The 21,715-nt window shown below is 33.4% G+C and overlaps 14 protein-coding genes across 14 annotated transcripts; 7 read left to right on the top strand and 7 right to left on the bottom strand.

The window, feature by feature from the left end:
• Positions 1–246: 246 nt before the first annotated feature.
• On the top strand, positions 247–1,233 carry HYPBUDRAFT_12084 (uncharacterized protein; the record flags this gene model as incomplete). The annotated part of the gene is made up of 2 exons (XM_020219250.1): positions 247–1,185; positions 1,209–1,233. Exons 1-2 carry the CDS (start codon positions 254–256, stop codon positions 1,231–1,233), a joined length of 957 nt encoding a protein of 318 aa, XP_020075444.1. The 5' UTR covers positions 247–253.
• A 92-nt stretch (positions 1,234–1,325) lies between these two features.
• HYPBUDRAFT_12083 (uncharacterized protein) lies at positions 1,326–2,285 on the bottom strand (the record flags this gene model as incomplete). Its single annotated transcript, XM_020219249.1, has 1 exon — positions 1,326–2,285. The coding sequence occupies exon 1, from the start codon at positions 1,833–1,835 to the stop codon at positions 1,326–1,328; it is 510 nt and encodes a 169-aa protein (XP_020075443.1). The 5' UTR covers positions 1,836–2,285.
• On the bottom strand, positions 1,908–2,294 carry HYPBUDRAFT_110987 (uncharacterized protein; the record flags this gene model as incomplete). The annotated part of the gene is made up of 1 exon (XM_020218798.1): positions 1,908–2,294. The coding sequence occupies one exon, from the start codon at positions 2,292–2,294 to the stop codon at positions 1,908–1,910; it is 387 nt and encodes a 128-aa protein (XP_020075442.1).
• Positions 2,295–2,960: 666 nt separating this feature from the next.
• On the bottom strand, positions 2,961–3,240 carry HYPBUDRAFT_153251 (uncharacterized protein). The gene has a single exon (XM_020221444.1). The coding sequence runs from the start codon at positions 3,154–3,156 to the stop codon at positions 2,983–2,985; it is 174 nt and encodes a 57-aa protein (XP_020075441.1). The 5' UTR covers positions 3,157–3,240; the 3' UTR covers positions 2,961–2,982.
• Positions 3,241–3,517: 277 nt separating this feature from the next.
• Positions 3,518–5,777, top strand: TUP1 (chromatin-silencing transcriptional regulator; the record flags this gene model as incomplete). The annotated part of the gene is made up of 3 exons (XM_020219758.1): positions 3,518–3,964; positions 4,145–4,551; positions 4,645–5,777. The coding sequence occupies 3 exons, from the start codon at positions 3,518–3,520 to the stop codon at positions 5,495–5,497; spliced, it is 1,707 nt and encodes a 568-aa protein (XP_020075440.1). The 3' UTR covers positions 5,498–5,777.
• A 237-nt stretch (positions 5,778–6,014) lies between these two features.
• Positions 6,015–7,222, top strand: MVD (diphosphomevalonate decarboxylase; the record flags this gene model as incomplete). Its single annotated transcript, XM_020220186.1, has 2 exons — positions 6,015–6,059; positions 6,113–7,222. The coding sequence occupies 2 exons, from the start codon at positions 6,015–6,017 to the stop codon at positions 7,220–7,222; spliced, it is 1,155 nt and encodes a 384-aa protein (XP_020075439.1).
• Positions 7,223–7,408: 186 nt separating this feature from the next.
• HYPBUDRAFT_111350 (cardiolipin synthase) lies at positions 7,409–8,263 on the top strand (the record flags this gene model as incomplete). Its single annotated transcript, XM_020218827.1, has 1 exon — positions 7,409–8,263. The coding sequence occupies one exon, from the start codon at positions 7,409–7,411 to the stop codon at positions 8,261–8,263; it is 855 nt and encodes a 284-aa protein (XP_020075438.1).
• HYPBUDRAFT_6782 (uncharacterized protein) lies at positions 8,247–9,128 on the bottom strand (the record flags this gene model as incomplete). The annotated part of the gene is made up of 1 exon (XM_020223611.1): positions 8,247–9,128. The coding sequence occupies one exon, from the start codon at positions 9,126–9,128 to the stop codon at positions 8,247–8,249; it is 882 nt and encodes a 293-aa protein (XP_020075437.1).
• Positions 9,129–9,231: 103 nt separating this feature from the next.
• On the bottom strand, positions 9,232–9,567 carry HYPBUDRAFT_90278 (uncharacterized protein; the record flags this gene model as incomplete). The annotated part of the gene is made up of 1 exon (XM_020223861.1): positions 9,232–9,567. A coding segment is annotated over one exon (336 nt), but the record flags the coding sequence as incomplete, so codon positions are not given.
• A 624-nt stretch (positions 9,568–10,191) lies between these two features.
• Positions 10,192–11,311, top strand: RCA1 (Rca1p; the record flags this gene model as incomplete). Its single annotated transcript, XM_020219248.1, has 1 exon — positions 10,192–11,311. One exon carries the CDS (start codon positions 10,192–10,194, stop codon positions 11,242–11,244), a length of 1,053 nt encoding a protein of 350 aa, XP_020075435.1. The 3' UTR covers positions 11,245–11,311.
• Positions 11,312–12,089: 778 nt separating this feature from the next.
• On the top strand, positions 12,090–13,757 carry CCT8 (chaperonin-containing T-complex subunit; the record flags this gene model as incomplete). The annotated part of the gene is made up of 1 exon (XM_020222295.1): positions 12,090–13,757. One exon carries the CDS (start codon positions 12,090–12,092, stop codon positions 13,755–13,757), a length of 1,668 nt encoding a protein of 555 aa, XP_020075434.1.
• Positions 13,758–13,856: 99 nt separating this feature from the next.
• Positions 13,857–14,603, bottom strand: TRP1 (phosphoribosylanthranilate isomerase; the record flags this gene model as incomplete). Its single annotated transcript, XM_020218818.1, has 1 exon — positions 13,857–14,603. The coding sequence occupies one exon, from the start codon at positions 14,601–14,603 to the stop codon at positions 13,857–13,859; it is 747 nt and encodes a 248-aa protein (XP_020075433.1).
• Positions 14,604–14,711: 108 nt separating this feature from the next.
• Positions 14,712–17,216, bottom strand: VPS53 (Vps53p; the record flags this gene model as incomplete). Its single annotated transcript, XM_020219757.1, has 1 exon — positions 14,712–17,216. One exon carries the CDS (start codon positions 17,211–17,213, stop codon positions 14,757–14,759), a length of 2,457 nt encoding a protein of 818 aa, XP_020075432.1. The 3' UTR covers positions 14,712–14,756.
• Positions 17,217–18,473: 1,257 nt separating this feature from the next.
• Positions 18,474–21,701, top strand: KEL1 (Kel1p; the record flags this gene model as incomplete). Its single annotated transcript, XM_020222294.1, has 1 exon — positions 18,474–21,701. The coding sequence occupies one exon, from the start codon at positions 18,474–18,476 to the stop codon at positions 21,699–21,701; it is 3,228 nt and encodes a 1,075-aa protein (XP_020075835.1).
• Between the last annotated feature and the right edge of the window lie 14 nt (positions 21,702–21,715).

Below are 21,715 nucleotides of genomic sequence, written 5' to 3'. Positions count from 1 at the left end.
ATCTCGAATAAAGCCTACAAGCCAGTGTTAGACCATGCTGAATAAGGCCAAAATCTACTTATTACTACGATCACGCTTACAGGAGTTGGGAAGGCTATCTAGAGTAAGATGATGTGAGTTGAGGACGCGGTTGGAATTTTTTTGGCTTGTTCCCTCTGTGAAAACTAACAAAAATAAAAAAAAAAAAAAAAATCAGAGAGAAAAGCACAACAATCTCTTCTCATTACAAGATAGCTATAGGAAAACATCAAGGATGGCAAAGACACGTAATAATACCGGGACCAAGATCAGGAAAACATCGAGAGTGCAAGAAGCGGAGGCTGGTATTGAAAGCGAGAAGGAAACCGAGGAGATAAGCACACCACAATCAAGTAAATCAAAGAAACAGATCAAGAAGTATCCTACGCCGAACAATTCTTCGAGACCGGGATCCTCCAAGACGCGACCAACGTCACGATCTAGTAGTGATAAGGTGAATACGACCCCGGGGAAGATAACGAAGAAGTTAATGAAGGAAGGGAAGAAACGAGAAATAACAGAGGCGGAGATTGTGAAAAGTAAGGATGTGAAGGGATTAATAGCCATTATGAATTCGTTAGTGAATAATGAACAGGATGAAATATATGATAAGTTCAAGAAGCAAAACGAAGAGGTGATAAGTAAGGATGAAGAGATTATTCGAGAGATGAGTGAAAAGATTGAACAACAACAAGATACGATTGAACAATTAATAGGGATGATTCCAAAAAAGAATTCCAATGAAAGTATACTACAATTGAATGAAACGCCATTAAAGGGGAAAAAATTAGGGGAAGAGTATCCTGATTTATCATATAATAATACTGCCCAAACCACGTATGAATCACCCATTAGGAAGAAGAAGAATATAACCAATCAATTTACGAACGAGCCCGAACTCATTAACGAAGACCAATTGAATAAAGAATTAAAGACGATCAGTATAATATTGGATATGTTAGAATTGTTAACTGGATTAAGAATTGTTAACTACGAGGAAGATGAGAGTAAATTCTACTTTGATGTTAAACAGGTTAATACTAATGAAAAATTGACGATCCATATAGAATATAAATTAATTATACAGAAAGATTTTGAAATTGCCGCCGAAGTGAATTATTTACCAACGTTTTTGAATGATTTAGAAGATGACAATGAAGAAAGACGGTTAAATTCCAAAAAATTATTAGAAGTGTTACCGGATTATTTTTGTGATAATTTAACTTTCCCTTATAATACATTATCTCAATTTTATTCCAAAATGAATAAAGCATTAAATAAATCGGTTAAAAAGTAATCTATATACATTATAAACTAATTATTATTTCGTTTTTCTCATTTTTAGATAATTTTAATTCTTTCATGATTTGTTTTTTATCTTTTTTAGAACTTTTAGAAATTTTCTTAATAGCCTTGTATAAATTGGCGTCAAAATGATTGAGTAAAAGGTTTTCTTTTGGTTTCTTTTCCTTTGGTTCCTTTGGTTTCTTTTCCTTTGGTTCCTTTGGTTCCTTTTCCTTTGGTTCCTTTGGTTCCTTTTCCTTTGGTTCCTTTGGTTCGTTTTCCTTTGGTTTCTTTGGTTCCTTTTCCTTTGGTTTCTTGTCAATCACCGGAGCCCTTCTAGCTTTGGCTCTAAAATTTTTTTCATATTTTTCTGCTTCAGTCATACACGAAGTGTGAGCTTTATAATCATTATTTTGGAATGTTGTCGAACAATCAATACACGTATAGTAAGCACCATAACAACGTTGTTTATGTTGGTCTAATTTCTTCTTTTGAATAGTGTCATTACACACTTCACATGAAAACGAAACCATTCTGTTAAAGAAGCAGTATTATCCTTACAAAAAAAAATGCGATGAGCATCAAAACTTTATACACCTAAAAAATCACCAAACTGGTTCATCCTCCTTCTTTCTTTGAACTCTTACTATTTCGTAATCGTCATTGGATTTCACCTCGCTACTTAAATGGTCGTTGAGAAGGCCCTGTAACCTATAGTAATCATTCTTCTTATCAACTTGTCGTTTATTTTCCACCATTTTCAACATCTCTTCTTCGTTGATCTGTCTGTATTTCTCATCGTAAGCTTCCCATTTCGTTGATGTAAATTTTTGTAAGTAGATTGATCCGGCAACAATTGATAACATAAACGGTAATCCAAAATATACAAAGTGGTTCCTCCTGAACGCCTTTTGGTATCTACCCGCAAACGTCTTATCGTACAATTCCTGCTCTTTCTTCCCTCTAAAAATCTTATTACCCAAGTATACCATTCTGATGCTGTCCAATCACCCAGTAATATCCTGTATTGTCCTGTATTATCCTGTTCTATCATCCTATTTTATTCACTCGAGCGAGTTCATTTTTCCACACTATAACCTACAAACGCGTCACGTGATACACGTTTTGCTCCGCACACGCCGGCTCCCCTGATCCCACTACGAGGGTTAAGCTCCTGATCCGAGCAGATGCCACCGGCCTTCCGACCAGCTCCTGCTTTTATCCGGGGCACCTGCGCTTTTTTCCACAACCGGGGGCTCGCTGCTGGCCGGCCAATTACGAGGGCCGGCCGCACCGAGTCCCGGGGGAACGGGTGCTGGCTCTCCTGGTATCTCGCTACTTGACAACTCCGCTCAGAACCGAGAGTTGTTTCGGTGGGTTTTTTTTCTGGTGCACGGGTGCACGGAATTTGTTTTTCTGTTCCTTTGTTTTTTTTTTTAAATTTTTAAATTTTTAAATTTTTTTTGTTTGAATTTTTTTTTGAATTTTTTTTTTGAATTTTTTTTTGTTTGAATTTTTTTTTTTTTTTTTGTTTGTTTTTTTTTGCACCCCCTGTTTCTCCCCGTTGGAAAATAAACAGCGAGCAAAAAGGGGGTGCGCTCTCCCTAGATTTTCCAGCTGATTCGACTACAGATGCTTCAATTGGCCTGCTGCTTCAACCGAACCAGCGAGTCCATGTAGCTACGGCGGGTGTGTAGTAGCCACCACTGGGGTTGGGGGGTGTGCGATACAAGCAAACGCTGTGTAGGCAAATGTGGACAGACAGACGTGCTGGAACTGTGCTTGTGCTGGAATTGTATTCTGAGTGCTTTTTATTATTTTTTTTTTTTGTCTTTTGTTGTATTTTACTTCCATCAACAAATTCTTCCTTCTCTTTTTTCGATACTCCCTCTTTTTTCGATTTTTTTTTCCTGGTTTCCTATTTCTTCCAATTGTTTTTTTTCCTTCCCCTTAATCAATCACACGCCAAAATAATCTGACGATCTGTCTATATCCATTGATTCGCTCATTAAATTGTTCCCAACTATCAAATTACCTTCTTTATCGTATTTTAGTGAGTTTAGGTCAAGTTTGTCAGTATTTTTTATAATTTTTTCTTTTTTTTCAACCTTTTCACTACCCTTTTTTTTTTTTTTTTTCTCTTTTCAAGAAAAGAGAAAACAAAAGTTATTCGGATTGACTTGATAAGTTTATAAGTGGTTAATATCGTCTAATCATGTCGGTGTATACTTCCAATTCTGCAGCCGTGGCTCAGCAACAACAACAGCAACAACAAGCTCAACAGCAACAGCAGCAAGCTGCTGCTGCTGCGCAAGTCCAACAACAACAGCAGGCTCAACAACAAAGACATCAACAAAGATTGAATGAATTATTGGAAGCTGTTAAGCAAGAGTTTGAATTTGCTTTAACTGAAGCATCTAATTTCAAACAAGTTAAAGAAGATTATGATTTAAAGTATAATCAACAAACTGCAGAAATGCAACAAATAAGACAAACCGTTTATGAATTAGAAATGGCTCATAGAAAAATCAAAGAAGCCTATGAAGAAGAAATTTTGAGATTGAAGACTGAATTAGAAAACAGAGATAGGCAAGTTCAAGCTCAACAAGCTCAACAACAACAACAACAAGCCCAAGCCCAAGCCCATGCCCAACAACAAGCAGTTCAGCAACAACAACCAAATGGATTACCTTACGGATATCCAACCCAACCAAATCTTGCTCAACAACAACCAGCAAATAGTTCTCAACCTCAATCTCAACCAATTTCCGTTAAACAATCTCCTTCAAATCCAGAACAAAAAATCAATTCTCCTGCAAACGCTAAATTGGAACCAGTTAAGTCAGAAATTAATCAAGATGATTCTTCAAAATTAAACCCTGAAACTTCAACTGCTTTATCCGTTATTGATAGATCTCAATATATCGTGGATCCTCAACAAAAAGCAGTTCATATTAAAGATATTCCTCCTTTCTTAACTGATTTGGATGTTTCTAAAGCAAATCCTGATTTCAAAAAACAAAAACCAGGTTATTATGTCTTGTATAACCCGGCTTTTAAACGTGATTTGGACGTTGATTTAATTCATTCTTTAGATCATTCTTCCGTGGTTTGTTGTGTTAGATTTTCCAAAAATGGGGAATTTATTGCTACTGGTTGTAACAAAACTACTCAAGTTTTCAATGTTAAAACTGGTGCTTTGATTGCTAAATTAATTGATGATAATTCTTCAAATTCTCTTAATAATGAGTCTTCTGATTCGGCTACAAATGCAAATACTTCAAGTTCAAATGCAAATAGTGAAAATGGAACTGGGGCTAATGGTCAAGAAACTAGTGTTAGTGCTTCGACTGCTAATTCAAATGGTGATTTATACATTAGATCAGTTTGTTTCTCTCCTGATGGTAAATTATTAGCTACTGGTGCTGAAGATAAGTTAATTAGAATTTGGGATTTAACCACTAAAAGAATTATTAAAATTTTAAGAGGTCATGAACAAGATATCTATTCTTTAGATTTTTTCCCCGATGGTGATCGTTTAGTTAGTGGTTCTGGTGATAGAACCGTTAGAATTTGGGATTTGAGATCTTCTCAATGTTCTTTAACTTTATCAATTGAAGACGGTGTCACTACTGTTGCTGTTTCTCCTGATGGTAAATTAATCGCTGCTGGTTCTTTAGATAGAACTGTTAGAGTTTGGGATTCAACTACTGGGTTCTTGGTTGAAAGATTAGATTCTGGTAATGAAAATGGTAATGGTCATGAAGATTCTGTTTACTCAGTTGCTTTCTCAACTAATGGTAAACAAATTGCTTCAGGTTCTTTGGATCGTACCGTTAAATTATGGAATTTGGAAGCTAAACAAGATAATAATCAATCTGCTTCAAATAATTCTTCCTCAAATAATCAATCATTAAATAAAAAATCCTCTTGTGAAGTTACCTATATTGGTCATAAAGATTTTGTTCTTTCCGTTTGCTCAACTCCTCATAATGAATATATCTTATCCGGTTCCAAAGATCGTGGTGTCATCTTCTGGGATCAAACTTCTGGTAATCCTTTATTAATGTTACAAGGTCATCGTAACTCCGTTATCTCTGTTGCTGTTAGTTTCAATTCTGAAGGTACCGAAGGTGTCTTTGCAACCGGTAGTGGGGATTGCAAAGCTAGATTATGGAAATGGACTAGGGCTTAATCTTTTTCCATTATATTTTTTCCATTCCTTTCTACCCTTAATTGTTGTTTTTGTTGTTTAAATACTTTAATCTTACTTGCTATTCCGTTTTGTTGCCTTTGTTAATTTAAAATTTCTCAAAAATTTAAAAGATCTTGAAAATCATCAACTTATCAAAGAAACTATGTTTTTTCTTTAGTCTTTTATTTCTCTTTTTGAAGTAATATTACTTCCTGTACTTTGTCTATAAGTTGTTTTCTTCTTGTCTTTTTGAACCATTTTTTTCTAAAAAAAAACTTTCATCCCCTTCTATTCTTTTACTATATCTTTTTTTTTTTCTATCTTCAATTGCCTCTTCTCATCATATGTGTATGTAATTATAATATTATCAAATATCTTAATGTTTTACGTATTATACGACGATTCCTCGTATCGCGACAGTGAAAAATCTGAGAAAAAAAAACTCCAAACTGAAAAATCATCAACGATTTCATAACACACCTCTTTAACAATTGCAACTATAGAATATATGGATACCATGACTGTTTATACCGCATCAACCACTGCACCTGTTAATATTGCTGTATGTCCCTTTGAGTTGAAATTTTCATTAGCCATTTACTAACGTATATCTAGACCTTGAAATATTGGGGGAAAAGAGACAAATCACTTAACTTACCAACAAACTCTTCTATTTCAGTCACATTATCTCAAAATGACTTGAGAACCTTGACTTCAGTTGCAACTAGTGAATCATTTACCGAAGACAAGTTATGGCTTAATGGGAAACAAGAATCAATCAATTCACCAAGAACTAAAGCATGTTTAGATGATTTGAAAAAATTGAGAGTTGAATTAGAAGAAAAAAATTCTAGCTTACCAAAATTAAGTCAATGGGGGTTACACATTGTCAGTGAAAATAATTTCCCAACCGCCGCTGGTTTAGCTTCATCAGCTGCTGGTTTTGCTGCTTTGGTTGTAGCTATATCAAAATTATATAAATTACCTCAAGATATGTCAGAAATTTCCAAGATTGCCAGAAAAGGTAGTGGTTCTGCTTGCAGATCATTATTTGGTGGTTATGTTGCCTGGGATATGGGGGTTAAAGAAAATGGTGAAGATTCAAAAGCCATCGAAGTTGCCCCAATCAACCACTGGCCAAATATGAAGGCTGCTATTTTAGTTGTTAGTGATGATAAAAAAGATACTCCTTCAACTAGTGGGATGCAGACTACTGTTGCCACCTCTGATTTATTCCAATGGAGAATCAAAGAAGTTGTTCCAAAAAGATACGAAGAAATGAAACAATCAATCTTAGATAAGGATTTTGCCAAATTTGGTGACTTAACTATGAAAGATTCAAACTCTTTCCATTCAGTTTGCTTGGATTCGTCTCCTCCAATTTTCTACTTGAATGATACTTCTAAAAAAATTATCAAATTAATCCATGCTTTAAATGAGCAAGAAGGTAAAATAATTGCTGCTTATACCTTCGATGCTGGCCCAAATGCCGTGGTTTATTATGAAGAAGAAAATGAATCAAAAGTTTTAGGTTTATTATATAAATTTTTCAATAAAGTAACTGGTTGGGATAAAATTGATTCTTCAAAATTGATCACCGATACTGATATAGTCACTGATCCAGAAATTTATAAAGGTGTTTCAAGAATTATCTTAACCAAGGTTGGTGATGGTCCTCAAGATACTGAAGAATCATTGGTCAATGATCAAGGTTTACCCAAATAAGTTTTTACATAGTTTTACAAAGTATAGATTTAGTTCTTTAATATTTTAATTTAATTTTCATTATTCATTACTGCTTTTTTTGTCTGATTTTTTTTTTTTTTTTGACTTCTCTCACACTACATATATATATTTCAAAACAGTCTGATCTCTTGAGTTTCAATACAAACCAGACAATACGAACCAGACATGTTTAGGTTGGCTAGTCCAGTAGGGATAATAAAAGGGTCTGTATCCTTGAGGTCTACAAATGTTTTTCGTCATAGTATAAGTGTCACCTCGACACGGTTTCTACAACCGAGTAGAATATCAAATCCATCTATAACTGGTAAAACCATCAAACCATTTTTACGCCAGTACAGTACTACCCCCAAACCACAAGAAACCGCCATTGAAAAGGAACCTAAAGAAGCGGTTGCAAAAGAAGTTGTCAGTAATAAACTATTTACCTTACCGAATATTCTCACCATGACCAGGATTGCCACAACGCCAATGATTGGATATTTCATCATAAAGAATGAGCCGAATTTGGCTATGTCTATATTTACTTATTCATGTATAACCGACTTTCTTGATGGATACATTGCCCGAAGATTCAATTTGAAATCCACATTTGGATCAATTCTTGATCCAATGGCTGATAAATTTCTCATGACAACATGTACTTTAAGTCTTGGTTATAGTAATATAATACCAGTTTATTTGGCTACTTTAATCATTGGTAGAGATGTGTTGTTAAGTTTTTGGGCATTTTATATAAGATATCGTACGATGAAAGAACCTAAAACCATTAAAAATTTTATTGACTTTAGAAACAGTTCAGTCAGCGTACAACCAAGTTTATTGGGGAAAGTAAACACTGGATTACAGATGGTATATGTTGGAAGTTTAGTATTGAGACCCGGTATTGAAATGGTCTTAGGAATTGGTGAAGCGGACTTAAATTTAATTTTTCAATTCTTTGAATATATTGTGGCCAGTACCACAGTATTAAGTGGTTTAGGATATTTTATATCAGGAGGAGGAATCAAGTACTTAAAGTAGAAACTCTATGATAAAATCGAATAAGCGAATCATCTTTATAGCATAACATAATCATAATTAATAAAGAAGTTATTAAACTAGATTCACGGTTATTTTTTTTTGTAAAAACGATGTAATCGTTGAATAATAAGATGAAAGATTTCAATAATTTAGAATTGGATTCATTTGGAATATTCTTCAAAGAATCATCCAATGAAATCTTTGGGACTCCCCATCCTGAAAATGGTGGGGCGGTTAAGATATTCCAATATTTCAAAACGAATTCATTTTGAGGAAGCTTGGGCAACAGGTCAACAGGTGCTTTATTGACATTGACTAGCTGGAACAAGATTTTACCAATGTTGATAATCCAATCGTGGTCAATAATGAGCTTCGAGTTCATGAAGTGAGCTAGCGATTTTTTATGGAACTCCAATACCAAATTCAACTTGAAATTGATGATATCAATATTCAATTCGTGAATGAATATGCTGAATAAACATTTAATTATTCTGGTATTGATATTTTTCAATCTAAATGAATGGTTATCCCAAAGATCAGAATCTTGGATTGAATTGATCAAAATTTGGTTAATTTTTATCAAGTAAGTTAAATAAATAGAACTATTCTCAGCAGCAAGCAAACACTGGTAGAGTTTCAACAATTTAGTCAAATCATTAAACTCCGTGACCCGATTTGGAGGTGATGTATTGATTTTGAAGTAAGATATAATTTGCAGTAAATCGGGCTGTTTGGGTTTCAACGATCCGTACGGAGGGTCTAACTTCATTAGCAATTCCCGGATGGTGTCGTCAATGGAATCATCTTTATTGGTTATATTCAACTTGATAAGCAGCACTGCTAGAGGTAAATCAATAGAAGACATGCTTTGGTTGTGAAAAATAGTTAGCGCGGTTAATTCTACCTTCTTGTTTTTTTATTCTAATATAAACTAGTCTTTATTGATGCTATATATGATGAACTTCATATCTTAAACGAATCCAGATTCTTCTTCTAATGAAGTTACCGAAGTAGTATTTACCTTTCCAATTAAATTTCCAGTTAAAGATTAAACTTGAATAAATCCAACCTTGATCGTCAACGTCGTGAACCATATAAATGTACCAATTGGACCACCCCCACTTCCAGGCTAAGTCCGGTAATGGGTAGTTCTCGATCTTATTATAGTTTAACAAGATGGTTTTGCCGTTGATGTGTTGATAATTCGAAGGATCAATGAACGGTAGAAGACTTTTATTAGAGAACAACGGTATCCCAAAGACTTTCATTCCTCGTTGGTTCTCGATGATGAAATCGAAATCATAAACAACGTGCTCATCCTGTTTGATCTTGGACGGCGGGTATTCCGATTCTTCGATGTAGTTTTCCAATAGGTGGTCTAGTTGGCTTGGTTCAATGTTGTACTTGAGTAGTTTACTCAAGTGGTGGAATTGGTCTGAGTCTTGAAACGAGTATTTTCCATTGAGTGTGGCCATTGGCGGTCCAATGGGTATCTACAGCGTTGATGTACGTGCTGTACGTGATGTACGTGATGTGATGTATGTGATATATGTGATGTATATGATGTGTGTGATGTATCCAATGTGATGTATCCAATGTGATGTATCCAATGTGATGTATCCAATGTGATGTATCGTATTGATCAGTGTGATGTATCGCATCCAAGCTGGTGTATGGATGTGAGTTCCTGGTGTACGGAGGCCATTTGTCTCCACAGTGGATAAAGGGTTCTGTTGCGGAACAATTCCCAATTGGGATTAACTCCGAACAATGCGCACCAAAAAAAAAAGTGATTTTTCTTTTTCTCTGAAGTGGCTCTTTCCTTTTTCTATTGCTTAGAAGTGTCTCATAATTTCAATAATTGACCCATCACTTTTTTTTCAACAACATCTCTTCTTGCTTGGGTTTTAAGCTTAAATGATTTCAATATGAACTATACATCCAATCAGCCTCTTCAGTCGCAGTATCAGGCCAAAAGTGTTGACGATCATTTGATCGATTATGCTCACTTGCACGCTAATCCTAATCAGTCACGAATGGCTAATCCAATTAATCAATCACAAATGGCTACGCCATTAACCTCAAATAACAATTCAGATAATAATACATCGAATGCTAATTCTGCCAATACATCAAATCCAAACTCAAATAGTAATCCTACGCCTATTAACAAGATGATGCATGGACATGGGAATAATCCCCCGGCAGACACTAATTTCAATGCTATTCAAGCATTCCAACAAAACTTATCATTCCATAACCCTTTTGATATCAATAGTTATCCAATTACAAATCCTCCTATATTTGATTCTACCATGATGTTACCTTATAGCTCAGAAGGAGTCCCCCGTAGAAGAAGAATATCCATTTCCAATGGTCAAATTGGACAGATCATTAATCATGAAGCCTTTTTCGATAGTGATGGCAGCAATAATGGCTTAGACGAATTCATTCCTGACCAACAACAACAACAACAACAACAATCTCAACAACCTCAACCTCAACAACCTCAACAACCTCAACAACCCCCACAGTTCAATAATGAAATGATCAATCATTTCGCCTCAAATTCCCAGTTGGGCCCCAATGAAGCTGGACCAATCCCAGTGCAACCACCCCCCTCACTACCTACTCAACAGAAAGAACGAGCTGCAGGGGTGCCTCCGCCAAATCATCAGCTTATCTACAATAATGAAGTCATTTTCAACCCCGATGCTGGCCCAATACCTGGAACCGCCGCTTGGAAAAAGGAAAGATTACTAGAAAGAAACCGTGTTGCAGCCCTGAAATGTAGACAACGTAAAAAACAGGCTCAACAACAATTACAGGACAATGTCTCTAAATATGAAAACCATATTAGTAGACAAGATGCTAAAATCAAAAAATATGAAGGCTTGCTTAAACAAATTCATGATTTAGTATCTAAAAAGGATTTTGCCTCTGATGAAGACTTGGCTCTAATTCATAAACTTTCTGGCTGATTTCTCTCTTGACTCATTAGCTGACTGACTTTCTCTTATAGATCTTGTGTATTAATGTATTGACGGATATTCATTCCCACTAGCGTAGCCCGTATTTTTCACAACCATTATGGAATTAGTCTTTGATTCTCCGATTGAGTCCCTTTGCAAGCACGGAGAATGACGTTAGCCAAACTGCACTATGGTTGACGTACTGTCAATGATCTAAGATCAGATCCGATTGTGCCATCGTAAATCTCCCGGGGTTATACTTATTTAAACTTTCTCTTTGTTACCTCCTGCTGGAAATAGCTACAAGCGTTGAACTTGCTGTGATGGCCATTTCATCATCAGTTCGTTCATCGCACTGAAGGTTTTCAGGGGTATTTCATGTCTGCCTCGCTGCACGAGCCTTGCCTATCTAAGTAGGTCTTCAAGGGCACTTGGTGAATTTGGTAATTGCTTGTCTCTACAGTGTGGTTGGGCTTGGCTTCTATCTTTATCCCCTGAACCGTTTGTCTTGAAAATCTTTCCTTTTTATGGTTTTACGTTTCATTTCATTTTTTTTTTGTTTCCAATTATCCTCTTTTTTAGTCTTCTACGTTTTCTTGAAATGAAACTTGAGGATCAAATTATGAACAAGGTAAACACAAGCTCAGAGCTCTTTAAGCATCATCCATCGTTATTCTAATCGTTTAATAGTAGTAGTTTGGCAGGAAAATTTTTGCAATCATAGAAGAAGGTCGTGTCGCGTGGCCGTCTTTTTTTTCGCTCGCCATCAAATTTTTCCTTTCGACGCGATTGATCCATAAGCACAGCTTGATACTTGGAGGTTATTCACAGAGGTTCATTGAATAAGCTTTAGTATGTCATTGAAATTACCATCTGCACCCAATGCCGGGTTGTTCAAGCAAGGGTACCAATCCCATTCCAATGCAGACGGGGCTGTGATCCGTAATATTGAAGCCGTTAGAGAAATTTCCAAAATTTTATTAACATCAATGGGGCCAAGTGGTCGTAATAAGATCATTGTAAATCATTTAGGAAGGATTTTCATTACCAATGATGCCGCCACTATGTTGAATGAATTGGAAATTGTCCATCCAGCAGTTAAAATTTTGATTATGGCATCTCAACAACAAGAATTCGAAATGGGTGATAATACAAATATGGTTATTATATTAGCGGGAGAATTCTTGAATATTAGTGAAAAATTGATTAATTTAGGTTTAAGTATTCCAGAAATCATTCAAGGTTTTAAATTAGCCAATACTTTCCTTCAGAAGAATTTAAATGATTTGGTTATTGAACAAGTTAAATCAATCACTGATTCAGATGAATTATTAAAAGTTATTAAACCAGTCATTGCTGCTAAGCAATACGGTTTAGAAGATTTGATTTCAAAATTAGTAATTGAAGCTTTCAAAATCATTATAAATCCAAAAAATCCAAATAATTTTAACGTTGACTCAGTTAGAGTGGTTAAAATTATGGGTGCTTCTTTATCACAATCAGAAGTTATCAAAGGTATGGTTTTCCCAAGAGAACCTGAAGGACATATTAAAAATATCAATGGGAAATCAAAAGTCGTTGCTTTCACTTGTCCAATTGATATTTCAACAACTGAAACTAAAGGTACAGTTTTATTACATAATGCTAAAGAAATGTTAGAATTTTCAAAAGGTGAAGAACAACAATTAGATATTATGTGTAAAGAAATTAGTGATTCCGGTGTTAAAGTTGTTATTGCTGGTTCTACAATTGGTGAATTAGCTTTACATTATTTTAATAAATATAATATCTTGGTTTTAAAAGTTCCTTCTAAATTCGATTTAAGAAGAATTTGTCAAGTTTGTGGTTCTACTCCTTTACCAAGATTAGGTGCTCCAATGCCTGATGAAATGGGTGAAATTGATATCATTGAAACTAAAGAAATTGGTGGTGATCGTGTTACTATCTTTAAACAACTGAATGATTCCATATCAAGAACTTCTACTATCATTATTAGAGGTGCTACTCAAAATGCCTTGGACGATGTCGAAAGAGCTATTGACGATGGTGTTAATGCTATTAAAGGTTTATTAAAAGATAATCGTTTATTACCTGGTGCAGGTGCAGTTGAAATCGAATTAGTTAAATTAATTACTAAATATGGTGAACAAACTCCTGGTTTATTACAATTAGCAATTAAAAATTATGCTAAAGCTTTCGAAGTTATTCCAAGAACTTTGGCTGAAACTTCTGGTTTGGATTCTTCAGAATTATTAAGTAAATTATATGCTGCTCATTCAGCTGAAGATAATTCGGGTCTTAATGTTGGTATTGATATCGATAACGATACTGAAAATGGCTTATTGAATATTGAACAAAATGGTATATATGATTTATTATCCGCTAAACAATCTGCCATTGATTTTGCTACCGAAGCTACTAACACCATCTTATCAATTGATCAAATCATTATGGCTAAAAGAGCTGGTGGTCCTCAAATGCCAAAACAACCAAGACCTGGTAATTGGGATCAAGCTGATTAATTTTAAGCATAATCTTGTATATTGGTTTTTCTCTTCTTTATCGTGTATATATACTTATATATATATGTTTTTTTATATATTATTAATATCCATATTCATTTATAAATTTTTACCATTTGTAATAAATCTATCAATCGAGTTCAAATCTTTCTCTCCATTCTCCTTTTCCACTCCTCCACTCACATCAAATCCTATAATATTAGCATACTGATTAGTATCTGCTAAATTATCCGGATTTAATCCTCCTGCTAAAATGAACTGCCCATCCATTTTATTCAAATAACTCCAATCTATTGTTTTCCCTTCTCCTCCTAATTCCGAATCTAATAATGCTAATGCTAATCCATTATTCATATTCGAAAATGTTTGGGACATTAGTTCAATATCTTTCGGTATGACATATCTTTTGATTATACCAAACTTCCCATTGAATTTATCTTGATTATATTTATGGTAATCTTCCAAAATCTCGTTACCGTGTAATTGGATAAAATCAACATCCAATTCTTGAGCTATCTTGAAAACATCTTCAATAGATTGATTTCTGAATACACCAACTAAGAATGGACCATTTTCTATGATCAAATCACGTATTTTAATGAAGTATTCATTGTGATCTTTTAACTTCAATTCCTGAGCATGCTCCATAAGTTCTTTACTGGTTTGGAATTTCGATTTGCTTCTTTCCAATTTAACTCTCTTGGAAATAGTTTTGCCAACTTCATGATCTATCGATCTTGCTCTACCAGGAACCAAGATCACACCTAGAAGGTCTGCTTTGGATTCTATTGCTTTATCGGCAGCTTCTTGGGTCTTCAACCCACATATTTTAACTAATTTTGTCATTATGGCTTGAGAAAGATGTTTAGTAAAGATCTTTTTATTTCCGTCTACTTCTATTTTTCTTTTTTTTTTTTTGCACTTACAAAAAACTACTACTATAAAAGTACTATAGCCAAATAATTATCTATTAAGTAATGAAAGAAGATTTTAAGGTTATTACTCATTACTGTTGTCTTTTCTGAAGAGCTTACCGAAGTTTTTAAAGTTTTCGTTAAATTTGTTGACTTGGTTTTCACCATTGAGAGCAAATTCTCTTAAATTTTTTTCAAAGTTGTTTATCTTCAAGGAATTATTTGATAGAATCCTTGGGCTTTTGCTTTTCAAGAACTCTGGTAAGCTTGGTTCAGGGGACTTTGAACTGAGGAGGTCCTTTATATCAGGTTGTTGAGGTAAAGGTTGGGATTGAGGGTGTATACTTTGGGATTGATAATCTTCTGAATTATTTGTAAGGTTTGATGAGTTATCATCTAGATTTGATAATATTGGAGACTCATCTTGTAAGTCATTGGAAAGAGTTAACTGTAGGTTGAAATTATCAATGTATTTTGCCTTTTGATTAGAGTCAATATCTTTTAAATTCAAGATTTTATTAAAATTAGCCACTGATTTATCACCGATCAATTGAAAGTAGTTTTCTATTAAATTATCAACTGGTAAAGTTGGAGTTAAGAGTAATTTTAAGAGAGTTTCAATTTTTTTAAATTGGTTATTAACCAAACGAGTGTATAGCTTCGAAATATCTTCATTTGAAATTTTCAGTTCATCATAATTAGGATTTGAATAAAGGGGGATAATTAATAAGTAATCCTTCAAATTTGAAAGATCAAATAAAATTTGTTCAATATTCAATATCGAAAGAGGTTTTATTAGTTTTAAATGATTCATAAAAGAATAAATTATATTTTCAATTAATTTATCACAAAAATTTCTAATATAACCATCTCTAATAATAAGGGGTAAAATTAATTTAATATTATTATTTAAACAAGCTTTAAAATCAATCATATAAGTTGAAACATCATTAACAGAATCCATATTATTCCAATTATTATTTTCGAATTGTCTCCAAGGAAATTTTAAGTCATCAGATATTTTATTTAATAGACAAATGATTGATTTATTTATTAATTCAAAATACCAATCATGACATAATTCAAAGGAAATCTTATCTTTGTAATCTTCATTAATAAGATTTTTAAATTTTTCTTGTAAATCATTGATATTATTAATGATATAATCAGCCGTATTAAGAACCATTGTTAAATATTTGATTGATTCAATATTATCGGAGGGACTATTCGAAGGTAATGAATTTTGATTTGGATGAATTGATTGATTTATAATTGGTAAAAGATGTTTTAAGTAATATTCATATAAATATTTAATGAAAACTTTTGAAACATCAATTAAAACTTCACCATTAGTTAATTTAATAATTTGAGTTAAAATTTTATGGAAAATTTTAAATAATTCAATCGAAGAATTAGCAATATTTGGAATATTATTAACTTTAAGAATAGTTAAGAAATCATTTAGATTATTGATATCGATATATTCTTGAGGAATTTTAGAAATTTGGAAAAAATCAATAAATTTATTACTCAAGAACTTATCTTGTTCATTAACCCAAATGATTAAATAAGGTTCAAAAGATTTAGAAATTATTTTATCAAAATCATTTGTTTTAAAAATATCATTTAATTTATTTTCAAAATCCAAAGTTTTAGTTAAGGAGGTTAATAATAAAGAAGAGTCGATTTGGTTTGAATTGGATAATTGATTAATCAAATCTTGTTTAGTAATTTTACAGAAAAGTTTTGATAATTCTAAATCAATTAACCAATTTGAAGGAAATATCGATAGGTAATTATTCTGAATATTGGAAAGAACATTATTAAAGTAAATGTATCTCCTATTTAAATTTTCTAAATTTCCAGCTTCATCCAAGTTATTAAAAATTGATTTAATTTCTTTTAATTGATAATTATAAAACCAATTCAATAATTTATCTTTATATTTTAAATCAACCAACTCTAAAATCTCACATCCATAAACTAATTGATTATTAGTGAAATTATTAGTAAAAGAGTCTTCAAAATCAATGAAAATATCATCAATTAATTTATTTTGTGTCTTGTTAATTATTAAATTTAATTGATTAATCTCATTGATTGACTTATATGGTTTGAAATAACTCATTAATTCTTTAACAACACTGAAGTATGATAGAATCTCTTTATAATTATGAGTTTGAATGATACCGTCTAACTTATTATTGGATATAATTAACATTTGTAGTCTTTTCAATATTTTCATTGAAAGGACCAAATTCTTCTTATATTGGTCCAAACACTGAATTGATTGGGTCATGACTATAATATTCGACTGAGTAGAAGCAGCCTTGGACTTGGTACTCTTCAAAGTAGTTATCAATTCAAGAATATCATTATTTAATTGGGATGGATGTTGGTACTGCGATATTTGTTTAGTTAATTCTCTATTCAACTGGGTTTTATATTGATGAGTATGATTAAGCAACTGCGGGATCTCATTCAATGTTTCTGGAGAGTTGAAGATCTGATTTAATAGATCATTGGGGTTATACGAAGCCATATTGGCTAAAGAGTGAGTTGATAATCGTGGTCGTTTTTCGCGTACTAATGATTTTTCAATACTGCTACACTACTACTACTGCAGCAACTACAACTAGAATCTAATGATAATGCCATATTCTACTAATGGACACGAGTATTTAGTATAATGTAGTAATGCTGTAGAATTTCATTCTGATCAGAGCAGCATTGAAATGGCTGAAAACCCAGCTCAAATCAATGGAAACCTAGCAATGAAATTTTCAACAGTGAAAGTTAAAGCAGCGAAGGCCAATGAATAGTCTGCTAAGAAAGTAGATAAGTCGAAAAAAGTTTAAATAGAACTACCGAAAGTAGCAGTGGCCTACAAGAAGTTCTATAAGAAGTTCTATATAAGTGATCCTGCAAGAAGAGACCCTACAAGAAGAATGCCTTACTCAAAGCAGCATAGAAGAAGGCTAATAAGAGAATGGCATTTACTCAAAGAAGGAACCTGCTCAAGAAAGAGCTGGTGAAAGAGGAGTTGTTAAGAAATGGAAAGTTAAATCATTTGAGTTGTATGGTTTAAAAGGCTCTTTTATGCTTTAGTAACCTTAGTATTGCATCGTACAAGACCCCCATGTATCCTGATACCCTGATATTGGCCTAGAGTTTTCCGAGTATGGAAGTATGTGCTGTGACTAATGATACGGCTCTTATTAGTTATAGTATTGGTTTACTAGTTAGTAAACTATACTGTTAAATGATAGACAGTGTTGTACTTACCGTGCAGCTATACAACCAAATAGGCAGTTGTACTACTTTCAACTATACCATCAACTATACCATCAACTATACCATCAACTATACCATCAACTATACCATCAACTATACCATCTATACAAACAGCTATACCATCTATACAAACTATACAAACAGTTATACAAACTATACAAACAACTATACCAGCATGACTTACTCACAATACTCACTATATCTACAAACAGTTTATGCTTCGCATAGACAAGTATAGTGCTCACTACTCGATACTAGCACCAGTCTCGCACCCCAGTAGCATACCATGGTAAGACTGGCATACCATACCCGTAGCATAGTAGCAGAGTCTTGGACTGATTTGCAGTCGTCTGATCACATGGATTCTCCACTTTGACCACTGGCTCGTGATAATTCCCTAAAAAAGATATTGACTTGACTTTGTATTTGTTTGTTAGGACGTTATTCAAATTGGGTAATTTTTTTTGTTTGGTGTTTTCCTACACCATTTCTTCTTCATTTAAGTCCAATGGCTCGTTTTAAGTTTGGTAAAAGTAAAAAGAAGGTGGATGATTCTGAGACCTCCATGACTAGTTCAGAGCAGGATCATATAGAAGATCGTCCTAATTCGATGTATCAAGGATATAAAGAGAGTCAGCCTCTCCCTGAAAGACCAGAAGTATCGCTGGTGCCAGAGGAGCAAGAGCCTTTACCAGAGCCGGTACCAGAGATATTACCCCAGCCGGTGTTATCAGAACAGATGGGACAGTCAGTCCCAACTGGACTGGATGTAATGAGTCCATGGAAACGAATCAAACTATACGATTCACCCTTTCCTCGTTATAGACATACCGCATCAGCGATTTCTTCTGATAAAAATGAAATTTTTTTAATGGGAGGATTGAAGGAAGGATCAGTTTTTGGAGATACTTGGAAGTTGGCTCCTAAAGATGATGTATTCGTGGCTAAGAACATTGAAGTAGCTAATAATAACAATCCTCCAGCTAGAGTTGGACATTCGTCGGTTTTATGTGGTAATGCTTATATTATTTATGGTGGTGATACCGTTGATACTGATTTTAATGGGTATCCTGATAATAATTTCTATTTGTTCAATATCAATAATAATAAGTACACTATTCCATCCCATATTTTGAATAAACCAAACGGGAGATATGGACATACAATTGGAGTTATTTCGTTAAATTCAACTCTGTCAAGATTATACTTATTTGGGGGTCAATTAGAACTGGAAGTATTCAATGACTTATACTATTTTGAATTAAATACTTTCAAAAGTTCAAAGGCAAAATGGGAATTAATCGATCCAATGAATAATTTTAAACCTCCTCCAATTGCAAACCATTCAATGTCAATATACAAAAATAAAATTTATATCTTTGGTGGGATTTATAATAACGAAAAAGTTTCAAATGACTTATGGTGCTTTGACGCATTGATTAATAAATGGTCGCAATTACCCACCTCGGGTAATATTCCTCCTCCAGTTAATGAACATTCTTCCTGTATCATTAATGATCAATTGTTTATCTACGGGGGGAATGATTTCCATGGTCTTATTTACGATGCTTTATACGTTTTGAACTTACATACCTTGGTTTGGTCAAAATTATCCAAAGATATTTCCAATGGACCAGGTCCAAGATGTGGTCATTCCATGACTTTCTTACCTAACTTTAATCAAATTATCATTATGGGTGGTGATAAAAATGATTATTTTTCAAATTCTGACCCTCAAGATTTATCAACTTATGAGTTTTATAACGGGGAAGAATTAGGCACAATGCTATACGCTCTTGATTTAAATACAATTAATCAATTTCTTGACCTGTCCTTAATTGCTTCTCCAAATAAGAAAAAAATCGCCGCTTCTTCGGCTCCAAAAAGACCAGAATCTCCTTCTGCCTCAATACAAGATCTCAATAAACAATCTCTCCAACGCCATGCTAGATCCTTCTCTGCTGGCCCAGAAGATTTTAGAACTCCAACCGGCTCTCCTGGTAGAGGTGGTTTCAAAGAACCAAGAGACGTTTCCTTTGTGGATGTGGATGTTCCCTCATCGACTAACATGAGTGAAAAAGATTTAACTAATGACACCGATCTTCATAGTAAAAATTTATTACCTCCTTCAGCTGATTTAAATCAAGTCTCCCCGGGTTCCGCTATAAATTCAGAAAATTCAAATGGTCATGCTTCCTTGTTAGATAATTATAATTATGCAGACTCAACTGAAAATTTGAAAGATTCAACCCCAATAGTGGAAAATTCCCCAACAATTGAACCAGCTCCAATCGAACCAATCGAGCCAATTGAACCAGCTCAACCGGTTGAACCAGTTCAAAAAAGAGGTTTATTGGGTGCTTTAAACGGTGCTCAAAGAGATCGTTCTGCTGAAGATGCTAAAGTTAAAAAAATCATTAGCGAATTAACTAATGAATTAAATGAATTGAAATCTTCCACTAAGATTCAAATGCAAAATGCAACTGAAAAAATCAATAGCTTGGAAATTGAAAATAACGCTTACAAACAAAACGATCAATCTACTCAAATTAGAGATTTACAAAATTCTCTCAATGAAAAGGAAACTATCTTACAAGAATTGAAAAATTCAATTGATCCTTCAGCACTTTCTGTTGATAATGAGTCCGAAAGTTTACCTTCTTCAGATACAAAAGGTATAACTGAATTAACAAAATATAAGTTGGATAGAATGGAACTCAATAATAAATTAATTTACTTGGAACAAGAAAATCTTCGTTTATCTGATAAATTTAATAAATTTGAACCTTTCATGAATAATCAAATTGGTGATTTATCTAACTTTCAAAAAATCATTAAAGTTCAAGAGGAAAAAATCCACAATTTATCTCAACAAGTTAAAGATGAACAAATTTTAAGAAAAGAAATTAATGATTGGAAATATAAATTTGAAAATTTAAATTTAGAATTTGAAAATTATAAATCTATTCATAATGATGAGGAATTTTCTGATGATGAACAAATTATTGATGAATCAGGTAATAGATCTATTACTAGTGGTGCCACTGGTACTACTACCGGTAAGAAATCTAAGAAGGATATTTCTTCTCATTTGGAAAATTTGGTTGGGTTATGGTCTTCTAATCCTGCTAACTATACTCAACCTACTGAAGCTGAAGCAAGGAATCTTGAAAATCCAAATGATAATCCAGTGGTTCTTAAATTACAACAACAAGTTAATGAAATTTTAAGAATCTCAAAAGAGCAACAAGAAGGTTCTCAATCCGAAGTTAAACTTTTACAAGATGAATTATCTCAAAAATTACAAGCTTTGAAAACTTTTGAAATTAATTATCGTGATGCTTTGCAATCAGTTAATAATACTAGTAAAGCTCTTAATTTAACTCAAGATGAATTGAATAGTCAAAGAAATATGATTGAAAAATTGATTAAAGAAAATAATGAATTGAAATTATTCAAGAAAGCTTCAAGAAGAATAAGTTCCAGAGCTACACCTCCCTCTATTAGTGAAGAGAAATTTTCCAAATCATCATCTCCAATTCCTGAAGCAGTTCCTGAGTATAATAAAAGTGAAGAGGATGATGACGAAGTTGATGGTATAACTAGTGCTCACTTCAATATGAAGATAAAAGACTTGGAAGCAGACTTATTTATCTTAAAACAAGAAAGAGATCAATTGAAAGAACAAGTCACTTCATTACAAAAACAATTATACTTGGCCCAAAACAACTCATAAGCTCATGTCCTGAT

The sequence above is a fragment of the Hyphopichia burtonii genome (genome assembly GCF_001661395.1).
Source record: "Hyphopichia burtonii NRRL Y-1933 unplaced genomic scaffold HYPBUscaffold_5, whole genome shotgun sequence".
NCBI classification, from domain to species: Eukaryota; Fungi; Ascomycota; class Pichiomycetes; order Serinales; family Debaryomycetaceae; genus Hyphopichia; species Hyphopichia burtonii.
This window is presented reverse-complemented; position numbering and strand designations above follow the sequence as displayed.

What these genes read in the sequence shown, in the direction of transcription:
- HYPBUDRAFT_153251 (XM_020221444.1), bottom strand. Translation starts at nt 3,156, where the DNA reads ATGGAAGTAAAATACAACAAAAGACAAAAAAAAAAAATAATAAAAAGC.